The 24272-nt window shown below is 39.1% G+C and overlaps 2 protein-coding genes across 3 annotated transcripts in view; one reads left to right on the top strand and one right to left on the bottom strand.

Moving 5' to 3' along the window:
• Positions 1 to 20139, top strand: part of gnav1 (guanine nucleotide binding protein (G protein) alpha v1) — a 44653-nt gene extending 24514 nt beyond the window's left edge. Inside the window, exons 5-9 of one of the 2 annotated variants that reach the window (XM_006635146.3) lie at positions 3391 to 3519; positions 12265 to 12394; positions 12984 to 13055; positions 15031 to 15118; positions 19162 to 20139. In XM_006635146.3, coding sequence (XP_006635209.1) covers positions 3391 to 3519; positions 12265 to 12394; positions 12984 to 13055; positions 15031 to 15118; positions 19162 to 19352 — 610 coding nt within the window. In that variant the 3' untranslated portion in view covers positions 19353 to 20139. The remainder of the gene's footprint in view (positions 1 to 3390; positions 3520 to 12264; positions 12395 to 12983; positions 13056 to 15030; positions 15119 to 19161) is intronic. The other variant, XM_015356643.2, reaches the window with a different exon arrangement.
• Positions 20140 to 22041: 1902 nt separating this feature from the next.
• npb (neuropeptide B) lies at positions 22042 to 24138 on the bottom strand. The gene is made up of 2 exons (XM_006635145.3): positions 23679 to 24138; positions 22042 to 22586 (listed from the first exon to the last, which is right to left on the bottom strand). The coding sequence occupies exons 1-2, from the start codon at positions 23952 to 23954 to the stop codon at positions 22458 to 22460; spliced, it is 405 nt and encodes a 134-aa protein (XP_006635208.2). The 5' UTR covers positions 23955 to 24138; the 3' UTR covers positions 22042 to 22457.
• Positions 24139 to 24272: the final 134 nt, after the last annotated feature.

Raw genomic sequence — 24272 nt, 5'->3', positions numbered from 1 at the left:
GTTCCATGTCACTGGGGGAAGGTTGATCATCTTAACTATCTGAAATGTTAAAAGGGCTGAGCAGGACTTTATTCTTTTGTCTGACAGAGCCGAGGTCTTGTTTTCCGTATCTCGAAATACAAATCCAGCTATGACCCGACAAGGCATGGTACTTTTCCAGTTATGATTTCTGTTATATTAAACAGAGGTACATCACATTAGATGAGTTTGATGTAAGACAAGAAATAAACAACTGAAGGAGATTGCTCTTTTATTATTCCATTTGAAAGCTGGGTACAGTGCATTCACACCCAGTTCTTTAAAAGTTCGTGTAGCGCATTTAATTTTAAGACGTTTAAGGAAGCCAAGTAAATTTAGGTCACATTTTTGTGCGCAAGGCTGCCCAGTAAAGATGCTTCTCTTGCAGTTTTAAATTGCTTTAAGTCCAGACTGTAATCCTTGAGTTTGAATATAAATAAGAAATTAGGAGGCACTTTATTTCATTGTAACCTCCAGAGTGTTTATTTCTCATGGACTGTTGTCGATTATGGAGATCACATTTCAGGAGAAAAAGAAAGGAACCGTCATATTACAAACAAATGTTTAATCTCTCCTCAGTAATGCATCTGCTCAAGAAAAAAACTTTTTAGGTACAATTCAATCCATCCATTTTCTAGCCTTTTTTTCCAATTTAGGATTGCAGGAAAGATGAAGGCTATTCCAGCAATATTTGTTTTGCCTGTCAGTACAGGTTCTTTTCCACATAAAGTCTACATTTCCATCAAAAAGAAAACGCTATTTTGTCTCCTAAAGTAATGCAAAAAAGAAAGTGAGGATTGCGATTCAGTTGTCAGCATTCTCGATGCTAAAAGATCTTATGACCTATCACAACGCAGTCTGCATTTGCTCACTGAAATCTATATGAATCTGCAAGCCTTAATATTCCAATCATTTGTAAAGCGCTCTAGATTGGAATATTTGGTTAGACAAGACATTTGAGCCCTGCAGTGCCATTCCTGGTTTGCATTCTGAATGCCAATGGAAAGTCATGCAGTTTTTGGTGAGGGATGCTGTGGATCATCTGACTATTGGGTTTGGATGCAATTTGTGTGAGCCCCACAAGCGCCTGGATTCTGCAGGTAGCTATTATGACTGTGCTGTGCAGTCAGCTCCGATTATCTCTATTTCAGCCCTGTCTCCACAGTACATAAAATTAGCAGGACAATCCTAACACCTCCTGTGGGTGTCACACTGATTTTGCCTGCAGCTGGGCAGGCTGTCTAGCAATGTAAAATACAAATAGGATCTTGTACCCAAATAGTTTTTCATTTGTGTAATTAATTAACTATAGATAGATTAATTCTGACCTAAAATAAACTCACGTTAAAAGTGGAGATGACTATCGGCCATTCTTTTGCCTTGGTTTTTAGAAATGTCGGCTTGAGGAAATGTGATTTATCTAAAGCTGCAACAACTGTTCTTTTGTAAAGCTACTGATGGCTGTGATGGGCTTTCAAGGATTTCTGCTAGGAACTTCAGGCATTATTGTTGATTAGCTTTAGGCCAAAACAATAACCGGAGTATTTAGTAAAAAAGACAGACTTTAGAAGGCTTCTGATAAAATGGTCCCATCTTGTTTTTCCTCTTCTGAGTATTCTAGATGTTTGTCTGTGCTGATCTTTGAAGTGGTTAATGTTGTCACAGCTGACCTATCATGTATAAAAACATTACATTATTAAAGTTGGTTCAGCGAGGAAGTGAGAGATAATTTCTCAGTGAGTTTTTCAGTGGGTCTTGAAACCTGTTTTTTTCCATCTAATGAAGTTTAAGCTGATGATAGATTGGGTGGATTGGATAGCACAAACTAACATCAGTGACTTCCATGTTCCTTTTCTCTGCAGGTAAAAAGACAATTCAGTCTCCAAATTTCGGTATTTGTTATTTGTCTAGATTTTTATTTTGTAATTTTGTTTAATGCTAGCTTTAGTTCCTTAATTCGTGTTATACATTTGTGAGCGCCAAGTGGTCTTGTCCACATTTTCTAAATAACAGAAAGTGGGCTGTTGTCTGGTTTCGTGTAGCTGAGAATTTCTCACACAAAGCATATTTTAGAGGTTGTAATGTATACCTCAACTTTGTTGTAATACCTGTGATGCAGCTAAATTGTTCAATATGCAGACCATTTTCCTCTATTGAGAATTGAGAGTTCATTTTCTGTCAGGGTGGTGCGTGTTTTTTTTTGACACAAGATGACTAAATGCTATCAGAGAGTGCTTAGAGGCTCACATATGGATGCAGACATTTAGAGTCCTTCAAAGAATACAGTCAAATTAAAATATCGAAGTTGTCTGTAAGATCAGTCTATAAATATTATCAATTGTTCAAATGAAGCCCATGTCCCCCTAGTGTGCTGGTATCCCTGTCGGGGGCTAACAGATTCCTGCAGCAGGCCCCTGTAACTCTATGGGGTTCTGTAGCAGAGCTGAGGACAAGTCCTCATGATCGATTCTGACCGCATTAAAACTGTCATACAGGCTGTGCTCATCCTGTAACCCACACTAATTAAAAAAGCCACAAAGCCAGAGCTATAAGTTACCTCTTTTCTTTCTGTCATTTTAATTCCTACTCCTGTCTGTCTTCCAGTTTTGCATTGTCCACCTAGTATTTTGTACCCTCACTGCCCAAAATATTGGGAATGCCCTAGGTGAATGTGAATTAGTGACAGGAAATACGATGTTGCCTTGAGGAACAAGAAACACCTTTCCTTTCTGGCCCAGTTCCCCGAATTCTAATCCATATCAAAAACGTGAGGAACTGGTGGAATTTGAAGTTGGATCCCATAATCCAGCACTCTCAACACTAGCCTTTGAGGTAATCCTGCTAGAGGCGAGATACTTCCAACCTTTGTGGGATACGTGCTGTGGACTGTTCACCCAATTGGTACTCCTTGTAGAAGAATAATATGTTATCCACTGGGGATTTCTAATAATTTGGCCAGTATATGTATTTATAGCTCACAGGATCCAAACTGTAATAGCATGCTGATTTTTAACCAATGAAAATTAGAAAGACGTTCTTAAACTATCAAGGTGGTATAAATTGTCTTAAATGGATTTATTTTCCTAGCTAAGAAAAGTTTTGGAAAGTCATATGGTTTTTAATTTATCCAGACTTGCTCCTAACAAGACTGTTCATTTTGAAATTAGACAGACTCCCTCTTATCATCCACCTAAAGTGGGACAACAAGAGACTATCTTTAAGACTATGCATTCATGTTCATTGGCTGCAAAGCAACAAGAAAAGGTTAATTCTGTGCTGTAAAACACAAAGTGCTTCTTCTATTGAGCCTTCTTCAGGAGAGAGACCATCTTTGTCCAGCCTATTACTTAAAATTTTGCTGTTCCTCCACAGTTTCTTTGACAACATGAATCGGATCATTGCCCCCGAGTACATACCCACTGAGACAGATGTGCTGAGAGTGCGGCTTCGGACTACAGGCGTGATTGAGACCCAATTCAAAGTGAATCATCTGGTTTTCCGGTAGGTGAATTTAGTCACCAGGAATGTTTTTACTGCATGAACATAAATAATATGTAATTGGTGGTTCACAGCTATTTAAATCGATCCCAGAAAAAAACATTTTCTTATGAAAGTTATCATGACCTTATTTAAAAAAAAAATAAAGGTACTAAAATAAAATCTGAATTTATATGGTTTTCCTGCATAGTGTCCATCAATAATTCTGGACTAAATCCACCTTATTGTTTATAATATGACGGCTCAAGATTCCTGCAGTAATAGGATTATTGACATTTTGATTAAGCTAAATGTTTTTTTTAATTAAGTCTTTGCTAGCTGGGTTAGACATTCATATGACAGGCGTATAATTAGTGGCACTGCGACCAGATTACCATACAAAGAGGGAGTGCAGATGGACTTAACTACATCAGTTTCAGATCATAGATAGTGGCTGGGGAAATACATTGGATGTGTTCTGTGGTTAGGCCAGTATCATAGCTTTGTATTAATGTTTCATTATATGGTTTGAGCAGCAGCTGCCACAGTATCAAAGGTGATTGGCCACTTAAGCTTGGATGTTCTTTTTTCAGCAATCTGTTTGGCATGTCGTGTTTAGAAAACTTATCAGCAATATGATTGTCAAATTCTTGGCACCCGAATTAGAATTCCGTTTTACATCATATCATCTTCTATGGGGGAAATGAAAGGCAAACAGAGTTAGGATATCGAGTAGTAGAATTTAAATCAAGGGCTCTTATATTAAAGTTGTACAAATAACTTGTCAGATCTCATTTTGAATGCTGGCCTCTGCATTTAGGTTTAGGAGACTAGGCTTGCTTTGAATATTTTGAATATGAACTTGAACTTCTGTAAACTTCAGTATTGAATTCCCTTAGTAGATGGGTAGTAATTTAACTGAAGACAGAGTGTTTTTAAGCCTTAGGGGTGTTTTAAGTCTTTGATCTGATATTTGCAACTCTGTGTTCATTACATTTAAGTGTCGAGGAGTTTCTGCAAGCTTTGGTGTAGAGCTCTGGATGTTATATAGTTTCTCAAATTGGTTAGCTAGAGTAGGCTGGAATAGTCTTACTAATTAAGACCCAAGAAACGTTCACATGATTCAGTAGCATGAAATTGTCACTGCAAGAGTAACAGCTCCAGTCATAATATTGCACTTATGAAGAGTTACAAAAAGCTATATGAGGATTGTTTTTAAGGGGATGACACCACAAGTTCCCAAGTGTCATTTATGCATTTTAAGCTTTGCATTTGATTTATAGAGTCTCAATGGACACATCTGCTAGAGCACAGCAAGTGCCTCCTTGCACCTGTAGATTCTAGCTCACTCATTCATGTAATATCCCCATTACATTTTTACAGCTGTGGTTTTATTACCTCTTAAGAGTCGAGGTGTTTTGAAGTCTGAGGCTGGACCTAAAAATAATTTCGGATGTCAGCTCTATGACCAGAAAGTCTATGAGGGGTTGGTTTCGTGACTCTGTTGGGTTCTCCCTGTATATCAGCCTGTGGAGTTTACGGGTTCTGTCTAGAGTGTGATTATTTAACAAGACTATTTGCAACAGTGGTATTTCCAAATAATTTTCCGCTCTGCGGCTCGCTACTGATTTGAATGGTAATGGCTTCTCGCCGAAAGAGCAGATTTTCCGAGTAAATGCCACACATCATCCCTGATGTGGTCGCAAGTGGTTGAGATGCCGAAACGCCAGATGAGAAAATCTGAGCGAGAGCAGGTGTGAGAAGTGTTGGGCAGCCACGTAATGTCTTTAGTTGTTTAGCATTTTAATCAGAGTTTAGAACCCCCGAGGTATTTTGTGTTATACAGTTGTTTGCTGCTTTTTAGGCATTTACCCATGGCCAATACCTAGACATGGTGTTGAGCTGTACAAAAATGACAAATAGCTCAAAACGTGTAGCCATTGGGTTGTCTTGGAAACAATAACATTTGAAATTCCATTATATTAGGAGACTGATTTAAACTTTCCAACAAGGTAACCTTTAAAGAAAGTTGTCCCCATGGGTAGCTCAGCCAAGTAAGGCAGGTTGTTGTTCTGGATGCAAGCTGAGCCCTCTAGTGCAGACATCATTGTTTCATTGGAGGGCTTATGTCCTTAACTGATTGGGGCTGAAGTAACTCAAGCGACATTGTGTTGGCTGTCCTGCTGTCGAGTAGGGTTTACTCAGCAAAGGCAGTGCAGCAGTGACCTCTGTAACTTGTCTCTGTGAGCTGATGGCAGTGAGGAGTGTATCTCTCCTCCACAAGTGAGCACAGCAGGGCATGTGGCAGATGATGCATAGATTTTGGAAGAAAGCGCACACAGTGCTCATTGCTAATAAGAGGCAAAGCAGCGAGCCAAGTTGATGAACTGATAGCTGTCCTAAATTACAAGTTATTAAAAAAAAAGTAATTGACATCAGCATTTCTTTTTCAAAAGTAATTTCTCGTGGTATTGTCAAAGTTTCAAATGCTTTAAAAATTCATTTTAAGATTACTTTGAATACTTTCCATCTGCAATTGTTTTTATCGAGTACTCCAGTAACATGTAATTCAAGATGTAAATTCCATTAACGCTTGATGTTTAAAATGATTGTTCAGTCCTTTTTTCTTTTGGTTGTAACTGTACTTACTGAGTGCCTAGTCTTAAAGACTGATGTAATGCAGACTGTATGTAGGTATGTTTATTTTTACACTTTTGGATTGTGAGATCTCGGGTCATTAGGAATTGTTGACACCTAATTATATGCAGGTGGTAATATTATTATCCTTGTTGAGGTGCTAGAAAGAGTGTGCTAATCGTCTTAGTTAAATGAGATTAATTGAAATTGCTAATTGGCAAATGAGGATTTGGTTAGCTGTATAAAATTATTAGTACATGGGGGCTAAAACCTTGCATGATTTTAGTTGCTGAAAAAAAATGCAGTTTAATTGGATAATGCAGAACTATAATTATGGTCTTTCAGTAAAAGGCAAGGTCGAATGAATTCTCATTTTAAGATTTAAAATTCTTAAGATTTCAAAAAGGTTCTTGAAAATAAATCTTTAAAAGGCAAGGTCGAATGAATTCTCATTTTAAGATTTAAAATTCTTAAGATTTCAAAAAGGTTCTTGAAAATAAATCTTTCTGAGTGCCTTATGTTGATATTGCAACTCTTTCATATAAACAGTGTATTGTAATTTAGTTGTTTTTCTGCAGTTTCATTTTGAATCTATTCATCTTTGAAATGCTACATTATAAATATTGCCAAATGTTCCTTATCTGAGTTATTGAATAATATCCTCAGTAAATTCCGCATAGACAGTACAGTGTAGGTTTTGGAATGTGAAAAACTTCAAGTATTTTCTCATAACTGCATTCCTGATGTGTATGAGCAGTTATCTTCATTTTACTTTTGTTATATCAGTAGCAGTAGAATTAGTTCTAATTCTCCTGTTTCAAATTTGCCATTCTGTGAACATGCTTCTGGGTCATTTAAGTTCTTTTAATACTGGAGTTTGTAAAATTGAATTTTTGCCAGTGATCAACATTCCTCCTAACCTATGCTTGAGTTTCTGTTCAAAACTTGACCTACAGTATAAAGACCAGTAGGACTCCTTATCCTGGCCCTGGAGGAACACTCTCTGTTCTGATTTTTACTCCAGCTGTGTTCTGAATCACAGTCGATTTGAATTCAATTGAATTGAGCTGTGTATAAATTTGCTTTCAGCTCTTGAAAGGTAAAATGGAATTTGTAACTGGCATCGGCCCTGTCCCAGTTTCTGATTTTCAGAACAGCCCTCGTTCAGGTGTGCCGTCTGAAACGTGACCAGCTCTTGAAAGGTAAAATGGAATTTGTAACTGGCATCGGCCCTGTACCAGTTTCTGATTTTCAGAACAGCCCTCGTTCAGGTGTGCCGTCTGAAACGTGACCAGCTGCACCTTACCCACTCTGTGGAACGATAAAACACCGTGGACGTATCTGATACAAAGTTATTCGTGCCCATGTCTGATCATCAACAGTAATTAAGAGCTGTTTAGTCAGAAATAAGAGCAAGCACCTTGATGTGCTTGAGGCTGTGCACAATTCTATATGTTAAATTTGTTGGAAACAAAACCCTTGAAGTCGGTTGTTTCTACCACTCAGGACAGACAGGAAATTGCAAATTAAATTAAAGGAAGCAGCTCAATAAAGTCATCAATTAACCGTGGAGATGTAGAACTCAGCTGCAACGAAAAAACAGTTTGCAGTGTTCCTCTAGGACCAGGGCTGTAAAACCATTAATACAGACCATCAAAGGAATAAAAAAGTTTTACTGTCATTAATTTAAGATGCAGTAGGAATATATTCTTTTTAGGATTCTGTTTCCAATGTGATGTTTTGTAATCTGGTGTCTTGACATTGAAGCAGCCTAGAACCAGTGAGTAGATGTTTTAGACTTTCATGGGCATATACTGTATAGAGAAGAAAAGTGGAACACCCCCGCAAACCTGAAATAGCATCAGTACTGATTTTTCCCTCCCAAGGAGTCCTAATCTCTTCCCCCTTCTTTGGGTTTACTGAGATATCAGGTTTGCTGCAGGGCTGCCAATAAAAGCATGAATCAGCCATGAAACATTGATTAGTTTATGCCACGAGTCGTGGGTGCTCTATGAGCTCTGCAAGAGAGACGTCCAAAAGTTCTTCCCCGTGTGGTGAGATGCAGTTGTAATCTTCAGCGAGGTACTTCAATCAGATTACTTCAGTAAAATGTCCTGTCGTGTCTCCAGGTTGTCATTGTTCTCAACTGACTAATCTGGCTGAATTGATTCCTGGAGGTGTTGAGGAGGATGGGTGATCACTTCACAAACTGGAAATTATTGATTTTTATTTGCATTTCTCGCAGTTGACCCCCCCCCCCCTCCTCCCGGCATTATCGAGCCTTTGAAAGTTTTAAAAATGTTTTGCTGCAGTAATCTGATGTTTTCATTCACGCAACACGGACACATTTATTTTATACCCACTAGGGGGCGCCCTCACATACACATGGCTAGTAAATCTTTGCTCAATGTGTAATATTCTCTAATTGTGCTTTAAGAAATGCTGGAATACGTTGACAATTGTCAATTTTTAACCTCTCCTTTACTGTCAAAATAGAGTCAGTTCCTATAAGGGTGCTTTATATTAATTGTCCGCTTTGAAGTACAGTGTTAATGAGCTGACACCATTTCCATGACACCAATGGAACCTGATGTACAAATTAGAATAACATTCTTCAATAATTAGCACACACTGCTGAGATTTGTTGTTGCTGCACTTACTAAGAGCTTTAATATAGACAGTGGATTTAATGTCCTCTAAAAGCTTTAAATTCTCCCCACAGCCTGCTTTAAACATTTGTAACTGGTCCCCTAGCACCTTGGTATTGATGGCAGTACGTGGTTTAATTCTCATGACAGCATGCTCACAGAAGCATGCATTCTTTTGTCAAAACAATTAAATTGCCCTTGTTATTTTAAAAGTTGTTGTCAAAATTAGGCACATTCTCCTCCACAGGCACTGTCATTTTCCTGGCAAATGGTGACTGTGGGGGCTGCTGAACTTTCTCACCATCTCAGGTGCTGATAAAGCCGTGCAGCTGACATTATGAATTCTGTCAAGCACACCCCCAAAATTGGGATCCTTCACAGTGGATCTCGTCAAAACCCTGACCACGTCCACCGAGCGAAATATAAGAATCCCAGGAAGGATTTTCTGATAAGTCCACAAAATATTTCCGTAATGGCTTAATGCTACCATGATCCTTCAGTAATTCTATGAGAAAACCCTTGAAAGGTTTTGTAATAAGTGTCTATTTTCTAATGGCAAAAGCCGATTACAATAGCGTTCGTACTTGTGAATAGTTGGTGTATAGCTTCCACATTCTTGAACAGTGTTCTGCTCTACCTTCAAAGGTATTTGAAGGCTATGGAGGCTTTAGTGCCTTTGACTGTATGACGATCTGTTTATAAACCTCTTTACCGTTGGTACCAATGTCATGCAGGTGCTTCATGAGATGCTTATTGGAGGCTGTCTAATGACACATCATTTAACCTTCTCTTATATAAGTGCCATGCATCACCCGATAAAAGATCATGAATGTTTTAATAGTGTTTTAAATACCAGCACTTATTTTTATTGAATATATTTTGTCTCCTTTATTACCAAACGGTGATCTTTTGTTATTCTCTGATCTCAAGAGGCAGTGCAACTGGAGCTGTGGAAAGATTCTGAGGATGTATGAGGCCTGAAAGAAGATTTTGAACAAAGCAAATCGGAATGAGAAACAGAATTTTCCTGTTTTTATCCAAGAACTTGAAAGAGCAGCTTCATTAGTAGCATGTTTTCAGATAAGCAGTCAACTGTACGAATCCCACGTGTATCCTTACTCACTTTTGTCACTCATTTTATAGGTTAGTTGTGAAAAATGCACAACTGCGATGTATAACATTTTCTATTCCTTTCTAGGCGTCTTTGTAATTGAACAGTAGTTTTGTGAACTTGTGTTTTAATTGCTGTATGCAAGCGAGATGTTTACATTGGTGTGCCTGATGTTTGTAACAGCGAGCTCCATAGACGAGTTTAAATTGATAGAATACACAACACGCCACAGTGATTCTCATACCGTCCTTAATGTTCTCAGGGTTATAAACAAATCAAATCAGGTGTATAAGGTGTTTTTTCAGATTTAATGATTCCATAAGGTTGTCTTATTTATATATATATATGCTAAACTGAAAAATAAGAATTCACTCTCTCAGCCTGCGCTGAGACTCAGTGTGTAGTTCAGGACGTCTCCAGTGGGCGAGGTTTTGGGCCTGTCTTCTGCCTGGGTCCAGGCTGGTATAATGACACTCCCCGGCTCCCTCTTTTTGAGATATTGCCACTCTGTGTTTTTTTTTGTTTGAAAGATAATTAACTATGCAATGAAAATCAAGTGAGCGGAGCGGTTTATTAATCCCTGACATCAGATTGTTCCACGAAAGGCGTCCGGCGTTGCAGTGAGAGGCATTAGCATACTGAAAAGCGCAATGAGCAGTGACTGACTTGACGCCTGGAAGAATCTGAAAGGCTCCATTCTGACCTCCTAGAATGGGAAAGAGATTAGGAAGCTTTGTCTTAAGAGGCTCCATTTGCAGATCAAGGGGCCCGGTAATTAAAAAATGATAAGTGGCTGTTAGCAACAAAAGAATTCTTGATGTTGAGTGATGCACGTCATATTAAATCTTGATTGAACTGCTTATATAGTTAAACTTTTCTCTCAAATGTTTTAAAGGGATGGAATCTTCTTTTTCAGAACATCCTAATTTTTTGAGAGAGGAAGCAAAGGTAGATGGCATATGTTGTCCAAATTACAATCATTTCTTTTTCCAGAAGTGTGAAACGGTCAAACTAGAATAAATAAAAGGTCTTCTTCATGAATGTTTTGTGAAACCAAGCTTGTTAAATGAAGACGGCACTGTTATGTTGCTCACATTAATATATTTCATATTTAATACCGAAAATAGCAGCAAAGGTATGAGCCAATGCCTGATTTCTTTAATCAGTTGCCTTAGAAATAAGAAGCAACCTTGAGCTGTGTTTAAAATTCCCCCTTTCTCGATGTAGTTTCAGCTGTAAATTCTCCCATGTAATAAAAAAGTGAACTATGGAGGGAATTATATTTCATAGCAGTGAAATACCAATAAAGTTTTTCATTTTGCTTTCTTTTCAAACAAACAAAAGCATTAATTTTGAAAAATGAAGTGGAACTAAAGGTCCCATGCATCATTTACACTGTGCGTGAGTGTTGAGGGAATCAATAAAACGCACTCCTGTGCTTTAACAAGTGAGCCATGCTTCCCCCAGGGCCTCAAGCAGATTTTATAAATTTCTTGATAGATTTAATTTGAAATACTATAGATGAAATTTACATAAATACCAAGATAACCACTGTATGTATTAAGTTTGGTCAATTCCTGATGGGCCATTTGATCGCTGTGTTCCTTGCATTACTCAGTTCTTAACTGACCTGTACAAATGAGAGAAAAAAACAGCTGTCTTACCACTAGACCACCAGGTGGTGGGTTTATTAAAACTTGTTCTTACAAGTTTTCTGAAGCAGCCTTGTTTTCAAATGCAAAAAAAAAACAACCACAGACCTTTCTTTAGCATTGTTTCAATTATTCTGATGAGCCTCAGTGATCCCATTTTGTCTCTTTCTGAAGAGTGTTTTTAACCTGTTTTAAGATCACCAGTGTTAACTGCTGTGCAAATGGCCAAATGGTTATTTCCGAGCAAGAGGTCCTACAGTGGGAGAAAAAGGAGCAAGAAAAACAGCTGTCTGACTGCGTTTGGCTGCCTGCAGGGAGTATTAACTTTGAGAGCAGTCGTCAAGTCTGTCACGCAGGAAAGACGGGTCGTTTTGCATAGTTCTAGTGATTTATGGTGTGCAGTGGGTAGATTATTGTTCTTTTTTCTATAATGACAAGCAGTGCATGTCACGGTTTCTGTGCAGCAGAACAGGTATCGGGTGTTTTTCATTTTTCTTGATGTCATGTTTTCAAACTAATCGCCAGGGAGTTCCACAGCTCCCATCTCATCAAGGTGCAGTGAGGTGCCATATAATAAGTGTTAAATGCAAATCTGGAGAATGTCCGGAAGCGTTAGCTGGATGGTGTGTTCAGCTATCGTATGATTTTGCTTCCGATTCGTTGGGCAGTGTTCATGCAACTCTCCCCTGTGGCACTTTGCCTTTCCTCGTCTCTGGTTTAGGATGTATGACGTGGGAGGGCAGCGGACAGAGAGGAGGAAGTGGATCAGCTGTTTTGAGGATGTCAGGGCGGTGCTGTTCGTGGTGTCCCTCAGTGGCTATGACATGACTCTGGTGGAAGACTCCTCCATGGTGAGCACCCAGGAATCTGCCGCCATACCACCATGACCATCGCGCTGATGACTGCACCCGCCACTCTCGGTGCCAACATTCAAGCACAGTACCAGAGAAATCTGCTTTCCTCCTGCCAAATCCAAACTCTAGCAGTACTCAATTAAACTTGATGTTAACACAGAGTTTTATGTGGCTATACTTTTAAAATAATAGTGTCCTGGTAACAGTGTTTCTTGGGCGGCAGTTCCTTTGCCTCAGAGCAATTCCATTTGACAGGAGGTAGTGGGATATATTTACAGCACTGTACAGTGAGAACATATATTTTGTCATCTTTGGTCCAAAGTTCATTATTGGTTACTTTACTTTATATTCCCATGAAGAGGTCCTCCTCTTTTGTAATCTTATCTTTTCGTGGTGGTATTGCTAAGTATGGTTTTTTTAACATATTTCAGTTGTTCACCTAAAAACATTTGTTTCATTATTCATGTTACGTTACTTCATAAAAATGACCATATGCTAGTCTGAACAAAGTTGAGAAAAGTACATTGATGGATGGTTCCGTTCACCATCTCTCTCAAAACCCGTTAATGTTTGTCTCTCTCCAAAGAATCGTCTTCAAGAAAGCCTGAAGCTTTTTTCTTCGATCTGCAATAACGTGTTCTTCAAAAGTACATCAATGGTAAGTACTGGCATAAGTACCTGCAAAATCACAGGAGGGAATCAAGAAGTGCTCATAATACAGTATACTGTATCTCAAACTTACACTCTTACTTCTAAACAGCTGTTTTCCTGTTATTCTGTCAGTTTTATGTTTGGTCTGAGGGCCACAGATATTTTATTAAAACTTGACACACAGACTTCCAGAGATCAGGTCTGAAGCTCTTCCATATTAGAACAGCCCAAAACCAATTTGTTTAAATACAGTCTAAAGGCATCAAGTTTCTGCATTTGTATAAGTGCTATTGACCAGATATTGTCTGTGCCTGATGTGCGTTTGTGTTGTAACTAAGGGAATGCTGCAATTTGAAGATGACATTGCTTGAAACATGATGGAGAAATGGAACCTTCAGTTAACTTTGAAATCTTTCTGCAGCTTGTAAGAGAAAGTCACCATGCTTTTGCAGCACACCAGAATGACCTTTGCAAAGTGTTGGTTGTGATTATATTCACCTACACACAGAGCACGGCATGTTCCTCAGCACGATCTCCGTGTTGACCGAGACGCGGAGTGTGAGCGTGACAGCCGCGCTGCAACCCTTTTTCGCAAGGGCACGATGAAAGCCATCATTCGGCAGTCTCATCTTCGGAGTCTGAAAAGCCCTTTGTATTTCCTTCACTTCGATGAACTGTTAATTGTCAGAAAACAAGAAACCTTAATGGCATCTACTGAAGTTCTCGTCCCGGTGAAGGCAGTGGCTTTATCAGAGGAAGCTTCCAATTATGAGATTCCATAAGATGTGGCGCAGAGTCTTGCTTGGCTAACAACGCCCGCGATTTATATTGCCGTGATTAAAGCCCGTGACCTTCCTCACCTCAGCTTGGTTGCTATTATAGCTCTCCCTCTAATTGCTTCTGTCATTTGTAATTAAAATGCAAGGCATAATTTAGGTGTGGAGGATAATTTCAGTTCTGCTTGACAGTCCGAGTTACTGTTAAAAAGCGTGTAACGAGCCTGTTTAATTGGTCTCATTTAGCCTGTTATAATGCAGCATTAGTCATCAGCTGGTGGCCAGATAGGGATAAATTATGGTTAGTTTTTGCCTGCTGTGCTTGTTTAATTACATCATTAGGTTGGCTGCCTAGACCACCCCTTAGCCTTTCAACGCTCCTTCCTGCCTTGTTTAGTTTTAATTACAAGTGTGTTGTTTATTTATTCATTTTCGTAGGTGTTCACAGAACGCCTGCAACTGCAGGCTTTTAATTGGTCAACAACAACAAAAGGCTATTTTTCAAGTTGCCAGAAGACCCTAGTTTGAGCAGGAAGACAGGCTGGTTTATGACGCAAGAAGTTTATGACAAGACAGAAACAAGTTTTGGCAGTGATTAGAAGTGGTTATTTAGCAAATAACTTTCTGGTGATGAACCCTGCGTATTCTTGTAATGCGAACAAAAAGTATAATGACACTGGGAGGACTTGTGCATATGTATGTGGTTTTCCAAAGATAAAGTTTTGCTAAATTCCAGCAGTTAAGATTACAAATGTACCAAGTGGCATTAAACCATAAGTTAATATTAGAAGTGATATTTGTTCATTTTTATTGCCTCTTAGTCAATTTATTAAATTGAGATTTTTTTTGCATGTGTAATTTTGCTGTTTGTAATCCAACTTGCTTGCTCCAGCCTGCATATACTTTCATAATCCATAAGGGCAGGACCACAGTGATTATACTGTCTGTTAGTCATATTATTTACGTGCCATACTATTCATATTGATCAGTTTATTAACAGAGGCTCATAAATTATATTGTTTATTTAACAAAAAGGGAGGTCTCTGAAGATTTAGCTTGGTTTTAGTGTTATCCTTGCCATAATGTTAGTATAGTTTGCAGTGGGGGTAATTGTTTCTCAACTTCCATTTTGGCAGCTGGCTGTTTCATGAGAAGAAGGTAGAGGCGCCTGTCTGGTTAATATTCTTCTGTTTGTTTTCTTTACAGATTTTGTTTCTGAACAAAATCGATCTTTTTCAAGAAAAGATTTTACACTCTGGGAGACACTTGAGACTGTACCTCCCACAATACAGAGGTGGGTAACTGATTATCCTGCTCCACTATCAAAGAAACGTGTTTATTAGCGACCGTCGATTGCAGTTCAAGAATTCGAGAATTGGTCGTTACCAAAGTAGCGCCAGTGATTGAGATTTCACTCCTGTGCTCTTAATATACCTCGTTAATAGGCTTTAAGAACCTCCAGTGATCATTTGAATCGCTTGCACTATATCTTCCAGAGCAGGCTGTGTACGTCTGAGTCCTGTTACATATGGCTACTTAAAAGCATCACAGACAGATAAAGTCATTCTGGAATTACAGACTCTGTAAATGTACAACTGTACACGGATAAGCCAACAGGAAGCATTAACCTAAACAAATACTGAAATTTTGTGCACCATTGGTATGTACTTTCTGTCATGATTCAGAGGCTTTGACACAGTAACGGAAAACATTTTTGTTTTGTGGAAAGACCGTTTCAAATCCTCAATATACACGTGGACAACTGAAGTATTTTACATGGAATTTGTTAGATCTCCTTATGAAATTAATGTACTAATTGACATTTTAGGAATGTAGTAATTGACATTTTCACAAATATACTATGGTCATGAGGAAATTGCAGGACAAATGGAACCACGTTAAATCATTTGTTTATTTGACTGTTGTGCAGATATTGATTTTGTGGTGAAACCGTCAAATTTCATGGATTTATTGATTGTGGGTCAATCTGTTTTGACAAGGTAATCCGATTAACAGTGCTGTTATTTGTTGTTCTTCGCCGTTCACATTAAATTGATAGAATTTAAGTATTATTTAGGTGCTAATAAACATCAGAATCTAATTTTTAACTGAAGTCCAGCATCTTTCTCTGTGTCCAAACTGTTCTTCAGTCTCGAATGGCAATGTTTGTAGGCAGGACAATACAAAGCACCCTTACAACACAAGCCTGAAAGGTGGTTTGTTTCTGAATGTCATTTCATTAGTAAAATTTTGTTTCTAGACAAAGATGGTGATGTGTATATTTATGGGTCTGGTGCAGAAATAGAAAAGCTAGCAAAGTCTGTTCTTGGTGTAAAAGTTTTCATTACAAAAAATTAGGCTGTTTACCAACTTTTTGTTATAGGTGTGCACAGATTATTTAGAGCTTTGAATGTGGGGACAACTGACACAATAACTGCAGAGTATGCTGTTACTCATAACTGCCCAGTTGTATTAGAAGTTAGATGCTAGCTGTGTCAGAGAAACTATACTATTGCCGAAGATATACGAACCCAATTGTGTGCCCCACCTAGATACAGTACCTGCCTCTTTCAAGCCGGCTTCTATCGGGTCCATATCAAGTGTTTAGCAATGCTTGCTCCTCACTAAGGAGACTAGAGGGTGAGTTGGGCGGATCATACTATGGGTCTGGAGAAGGATGCAGAGAAATAACCATGGCAGGTGGTGCCTGCATGAGTTTTCCGATTTTGTCACCATTTCATTTAACTCAAGACCTTCTAAGAGAGAGATTTCCCTGAGGGCATATCTGGAGGTAAACGAAGATGTGACAGCTCTGTAAGATTACGTACAGAGGAAGAAGGTGGCGAGGGTGTCGCCAAGTGCATATGGTGCCATTGGTGGCACAATTTGTGATTTTGGTTGAATGTATTTCTCCCAGCTTTGTGTGTGCGCTCTCCAGAAATAATTGTAACCTCTGTCAAGATTTCTTTGTTCAGAAGTAATCATTGTGATATATATTCCCTGACCATTTGATCTATTGTGTAATCTAGGTCTGTTTTAAATTGTATATCATGAATGGTGCTATAATAATAACATTAGATTAATCTTTAGATATAAAAATATCTTGCTAATCTAAATAAAGCACTATGATCCTCAGAATTCATTCTACAATGAGCTAAATGCCTGGTGTAAAAAGCATGGAAGACGGGCAAAATAACATAAATTCTTTCATTTGAAAAATTATAATAAAAACAACTCCTGGTACCTTAGGAATTTTAGACCTAAACAGAATGAATGAGAGTTCTGCTCTTGGTACATTTGATAATCGCTTTTGTACAACAATTACACCTTTTTGTACCTCTACTTTTTTGTAATTACTATAGATTGTTGAAAGATGTCTCGTGTAGTGACAACGCTGGGGATTTGGGGTGTTGGAATTTTATGCAGGCTTCCTTTTAAATAATTTACCGGACTTTTAACTCTCCATGAAGCTTTCCCTTGAATGTGAGGCTCCACTGAGATGGATTAGATAGTGCCCTTGACAACAATGTTCTGCAGTTGTAGTTTTTGCTGATATGTTGCGACACATCTTAAAACAGCCCTCGTCATAAGGCTGATGAAAAGAGGATGTGTGCTTATGGATATGATAGGCAACTTTTAGGCACCCTCTGCCTTGTGGTATGTAGCCAAGAGAGATTAACTCAATAATTTACTGTCTGTTGACTCAGTCATTTGATTTTCATTCATTAAAGTGGAGAATTTCAGCACCGTAACGTGAACCTGACCCATTTCAGACTGCATCCGTTTCTCCCAATCATTTTGTAACTCTTTTTATTTCTCATTTCCTCCCATGATTGCCTTTAGAGTTCCACGTGATGGTTTTCCCTCAGCAGCAGCGATGAACTCCTTTGACCCTCCTATATTGAGGATACAGGGTTGTATGGGACTACGGCTGCTTTTATAATTAACAATATTTATGTTTGCACACAGCAGCTTTTCACTGCCTTCAGAAGCCTGTGGTGTTGGCAACCCCTAATGAAGATCTTTTTAAAGATGTTCCCATTGTACTCCAGCGAAACATTCACTTTCCCTTTTGACTTCCGGATTACTGTTAGTTTCTGCAATGGCAGTGAGTAGATCAAAATTAATTTTTTGTAAAACCAAAAATATTGGAAGGATAGATTAAAATTTGAAATAACAGAAGAAGAATATTCAAGTTGTATGAAGATCTTTTGGATTACTCAAAACGTTAGAATTTCAGGACTTGGACTGGAAAAGTTTTTGTTTTGTTTGGCATGTTCTTCCCCCTTATTCATTAAATCAGATGTTCCGCATGCCAGGGCTCTGCTATAAATCGCCTTCTGCAAGTTGTGTTGGGCCAGTGGCCATTGTCACATGTGTCGTACCCCTCTTGCATGAACAGATAAAACAAAATTACAAAATGAAGTCGTATTCCAGTTGCACTTATTAGTTACAGGTCAGAAAGATGACTGAAAGTCCAGTGTTGTTCTGTGTTCTATCCTCCTTCTGTGAGTATCCTCAGCCAGAAGCAAGTGCCTCCACCTACCAACCCATGTGCTTTGGTGATTCCCAGACAATACCGTTGACAAGGCATCAAAAAATCAAAATATCTCTTAATGCTAATCTCAATTTGGAGGCAAGGGAAGAAAGATTGGATTTTATAACTAAGGGTCAACTAATCTGCCCTCTTCACCTTACTTATACATACCCTTTTCCGATCTGCAGGGATCGAAATGTAATCATGCATTTTTCAATCTTACCATGGGCAAGCTATGCTTTATAAATAATACATGGAAATGATTCAGTTACCATTTGAAATGAGTGAATTTTTTATATTGTTACTGAGATGTTTTTCTCCTCCTTTCTTTTCCGCAATGTCTAGTGTGTTCTTTCATTTTTTGAATTGCTGGTGGTGATATACATACAGAGCAGCTTATAGATGGAGATGTGCTGTTTTATCGGCCTATGTGTTGTCCAAAGCAGTTAATGTGCCTTTTTTATACAGCAGCCAGCTGCAGTTGTACCGAACACAGAATTGAGAAATTAATCTCATGCAAAGAAAAATAATTTTTAGTATGCACAATGCATTTTCAGATGAATGCAGCTTTTTATATCTTGGTTTTACTGCCGAGGGAAGTGTTGGAAATTACTTTGTCTGCTCTCCCTGAAACTGAAAGACACGAGGGCTTTCATTGACTTATTTGTTTTCTGCGCCATGTGGTATGGATCGGGAGAGGAAGCTCACACACAGGGAGGATGAAGAGGCGCAGACAAGACTGTCACGCTTCTGTGCTGTTGCAGGCCCGTCCCAACACCGTGTGCTTGCTCTCCCCACAGGTGCTGACTGTGATGTCGACTCAGCTGCTCGATACCTTGCCAGCATGTTCCTCTCACTCAATAAGACCCCCAGCAAACTCATCTACCACCACTTCACCACCGCGACAGACACGTCCAATGTGCAAATTGTCTTTCAGGTCGTCATGGACACCATCATCAAGGAGAACCTGGAAGCTGTGTCATTGCTTTGAGAGGAAAGCTCCGTCTTTTTCGAATGAGAACTGAGCTGAGAACGTTGGATTGCAATTATGCTTCTGCGTTCTTGCCTGAAGCCACTTTTAAATTGAAGTTAAATGCGTCTCGGACAAGAGCTTCGTAGCTTAACTGTCTTGTTTTTAAAGGAGCTGCATCAGGCAGATTTGTTTTTCTAAGAACTGCAGTATTTGTACCTTGTATATTTATTTTCTAATCTCTGGAGTTCTTCGCATTTTCATGATGCATCAAAACCTTAATGCAGCGACTGCTTCAGTTTAAATAGTTTTTCTCTGCTTGCTACAGGGATGTAGCAACATCCCCTTCGTCCACTGCTTGCCAAGCATGCTTCCTGTACCTGTCCTGAAGTAACTAACAGATCACGCAACACTTGTTTTGAGAAGACGGAACCTTTTAAAGAGCAATGGGCAGGCTGAGGCTGTCATCAGGTCTGTTGCTGCTTCCACAGAATGGAGGGTGAAATAATAAACTGCAGACATGCTCAGAGGTTTTGTCCAAGAAGCTGAGTAGCAGAATGACAGAAAGCTAGAGTGTGTTTGGATATTTATTTGTAAACCAGATTTACTGTTGCCTCCAGAGCTTTACCCATGCATATGCATCACCTTTGTGCACCTTATAAATCAGTAGATCTGTCCCAAGTCAGGCTCTTGTCTGTCACGGGGATAATTGCACCTTTATCTTGCTGAGAAAAATGCCCTTATTTACTGTAATAAATCCATGAACACTGCCATCCTTCCCAAGTAATTAAAGAGCTGCATTGCCTCATGTCAGAGGGATGTATTCTTTATTGTCAATGTCCTGAAAACATGCACCAGGCAGTGCAAAGACACTCTTTGTGCAATTTCTGCTTGGAATCTGCCAGGGTTCTGCCATGGTAGTTTATACCTCAGGGGTACTGTAGGTATCTGTGCTCCTTGAGGGCCACAGGAGATGCGCTGGGCCCCAATCGGCCTTATTTTATCAATTTCTGTCAACTGATGCATTTTAACCCTTTTATCAGGTCTTCAACAGGTGTTGGTTTAAAGCAACTTACAAGAACACTTGCTTTGACTGCTGCCCTCAAGTGTATAAAAAAGATGGTTTAATTCACAGTCTAAAATTTTGTCTAAAGTAGATTTTCTTCCTGGAGGGCAAAGAGTATGGAATAAGCACACTGTGAACTGAATTATTTGATACCGATTCTACACTTCACTGCCGTTCTTTTGAAATGAAAAGGAACAGCATTGATGTGTGTTTGAGATTTTTTGCCACTTACAAATTCCTTATTCAAACTCTGTTTTTTGTTACTGTTTTTGGCATTGGTTCCATTAAACACCATGATAATTGTTGGAAGTACAGTACTACATAGAAGACTGCATTTCTATGTTAATAATTGGGTTTGAGTCACTAAATTGTATAGTCTAGAAGAGGCTTCATACTTTTTCATTTTGCAGTGAAGCCTTAAGATGTTTGGAACACAAATGGGGTTGTTCACCAGCAAGCTTCAGTTTGTACTTTGGGTGTATTTTCTGGTAGGTACAGTGCTGTGAAAGTTAGTTGTTAGTTATTTCTCTTGTAGTACACTCGAAATACTCCAGTTTGTTTTAGAGTCACACATCAAGCAGGAACACAGCAATTTCTTGTCCAGACTGTGCACTGTTTCCTCAGTGCTGGGTTGCACTGCTGGACTTAAGTTGAGTAGTCGTGAGTATGAAGCACTGTTAGACCTGACAAAAAGGGAATTATAACCTTAACTGAGACTGTCCTATTGGAAAAGACCTGTGAGTGCCTTTTTGTAATGCAATTATTTTGTCATTTTGTACATTGCGTTTTATTATATGTATCAAATTATTAAATTAAATATAATATTTTGTGGCTCAGCTGGTTGAATATTTAATGTTGCATTCAATACGACACTGTGAATAGACGTTTTTAATCTTGTGTTAGTTGTGCAATGAGTAGACTTTGCTGGTAGAAAAAGTAGCATCTGCCTTGTGCTATTTTTAATCTTAGAAATGTGATGACATTGATTCCAGGATCGTTCATAAAGATATAATTTATAGACCGAGCAACATCCTCAAATCTGTTCTTATAATGTACCCTTTTAAAAGTCTGTTTGTGTTAAATGAAATGCAGAACACAGATACAACACTGATTACTGTATGTGTCTGTAAGGGTGCATGATTTTGTATAGTTACTGCATGTCACTGTGCTTAGTGTTTTTGCCTTGCCATGCTGGGGGCCCTGGGTTCAGACTGGACTGGGGTGCTAGCTGTGTGGAGTTTGTATGTCTTCTCCATGTTTATGTAGGTTATCTTCCTGGTGCTCTGGCTCTCTCCCACAGTCCAAAGACATACTGGTAGGATAACTGGATTCTGGGAAAATTCTCTGGTGTGAGTGTGTGCTGTCTGTGTCTGTGTGCCTTGTGATGGACTGGCGTCCCATCCAGGGTATGTCCTTCCTTGTGCCCATTGCTTGCCAGGGTAAGTTAACCAACGACCCTGAACTGGATGGAGCAGTTAGGAAATAGATGAATGGGCTATGTGGCTTTTCCTACAATGTGCACCAAATCACCATGAATTTTTAATATTAGTAGCACGAATAGTAGTAACTGTAGCACTCAATCAAAAATCTGCGTTGAAGAATAAACCAACTGCTGTGCACTTAAAAAAATCCAAAACACAAAGGTATTTTAAGGCTGATATATTAGTTGAACAAATCAAATATAATTTATTTTATGTTGCTTTTTTATATAGAACATTAATACAAATGTACACATAAAGTTCACAGTTTATGTAAATTTTAATAAATAAAAATCGAAACAAAATAAAGGATAAATCTTCGAGAAGTTCTGCTCAGCAGTTAACAATATATGATCATTTAATACATTTGGCAGAGGCGACGTTGGATATGGATGTAGGGTAGGGGTAGGGTATCAAACTGAAATAACCCTTCTCGCACACCGTACTTTGGATTTTTTTTTTGTTACATCTTCACATATGGTGAGAAACATTCAATGTCATCGGTCCGTCACACTTGGTTGTAGTTGTAGTACTCCGTGGAAAGAGGCGCTGCGATCAGTGTGTTTTGCCGGTGAGGGATCTTTAGGCGTTGACGCAGTCCTGTGAGTCGAGGGAAAGGTACACGTCTGCCTTACACTGAAACGTGCTCATCCCATCCTGCACAAGTTCACAGCTTTGCAGGTTCGGAGAAATGTCTTTGACACACACAGCCTGTGGAAAAGTTAAGCACATACTGTTAAATCGACTTAGACAAAGAATGCAGTAATAACACAGTATAGATCGCCACGGATCTTTTTTTCTTACCAATGCCTTTGCGCTACTATACTTCCCAAACTGGTGTTTTGTAATGGCTCTTCATGAATAATATTAAAAGCGTTATTACGAGTGTTAAACATAGTTTTCCCCCATAATTGTATTGATTTATCCGCTCCCTTTCCAGTATACAACGGATTCCTAATTTCGCAGCGTTGTAACATTAGGCTAGGAATTTAGAAAGCTGTCCGTCTTTTCAAGATTTAGACATTTATCATGTATATGGAATAAGAATTTTGTGTCCTAAAAATAAAATCAGTTATGTACGTGTATGATACATTTGGATTTTTTAACGGAAAAGTTGGTGTTGCTTTTTGCTGTCATTAAGGAACACCATGAAGTAATAAAACTCAGTTTCTGAACAAAAGCATTCAAAAATGTATTTGGAAGCTCCGATCGCTGTTTTCCTTTGTGCCTGGTCAAGTGAGCTTTTCTTTTTCGTGTTGATGAAGTTCACGTATTAAGGTGATGCTCGCTGATCTCCGTCAGCAGCGGACTCCGTACAGTACATTCGTGCAGATTATGGAAGTTAGCGCCCTGCGTCGTGGTGCTGAAGGGACAGCGCCCGATTACGCGCATCATTGTTTAATGTGGAGAGGTGCCGTTTCAGACGGCACACCTACTAAATTCTGTCAGTATTTGGACCAAAATACATGACACTAGGAGATACAAAAAGTCTGCCATTGCGTTTACTGGTTTAATGAACTTTTTCCTTCGTTGTATCGTGTGGTTGGCTAGGACACTAACACTTCGAAATTGTATTCCCTTTAAGGCGACTGCACCAAATGAAATGTCACTCGCATATAACATTAAATACTTTGCGATTGTGGAGGGTTTGTGTTAGAACTGATCTTTTTTTTTGTGCGAAACGTTACGAATGTTGTAATTACGACTTACTCCCGTGTGTTGAAACATCAGATCTCAGGTTCGTAGTTTTGACGTTTGTTTTTGTAAATGAATGAGTCCTCATTAAAAAAAAAAGCTACTCACCATATTCTTCAGGAAGGCTGTCTGTCGGGCTTGGCTACCCATCTCCGTCATAAAGTTTCCAGTGGACTCTCCGCTTTCGGCCATAGCCTCAGGTTCAGACCTTCTGATGTAAGGTGATCTTCGGATGCCGGACAGCAAACCTGAAGCTCTCCCTACGGAGTAGTAGCTTGGGCCAGTCGCTTGCTTGTACCACGCCGCCGTGGGGTGGCAAGAAATGAGCATGGAGATGGCCGCCACCACCAAGGCAAATTTCATCGATCTCTCCATGGCGAACATCGCTCGACTGTTTCAGGCAGCGAGACGAGTGGTCTTGATCCTGGAGCGACTTTCCGTTGAGCTCACTTCAAACTCTTACTCTTTCTGTTCTGCTGGTAACTTTATGCTCCAACGCAGAAAACGCCGTCTCTTATATAGGAGCCCCTCGATCGTAATCACATTCGTCAACTTAATCGGAGAAGGTGATTCATGTTTCCGCTGGGGAGAATTCCAATCTGAATTGATCGTATAATTTGCGTTTCAGAAAGTATCGGGGGGGTCTCGGATAGACTAGGTGAGGTGAGTTGTATGAGGGCGTCATTCTTGATCACAGTTGGA

The sequence above is a fragment of the Lepisosteus oculatus genome, chromosome 9 (genome assembly GCF_040954835.1).
Source record: "Lepisosteus oculatus isolate fLepOcu1 chromosome 9, fLepOcu1.hap2, whole genome shotgun sequence".
NCBI lineage: Eukaryota > Metazoa > Chordata > Actinopteri > Semionotiformes > Lepisosteidae > Lepisosteus > Lepisosteus oculatus.
Note: the sequence above shows the minus strand (reverse complement) of the source record. Positions and strands in the feature narration are given on the sequence as shown.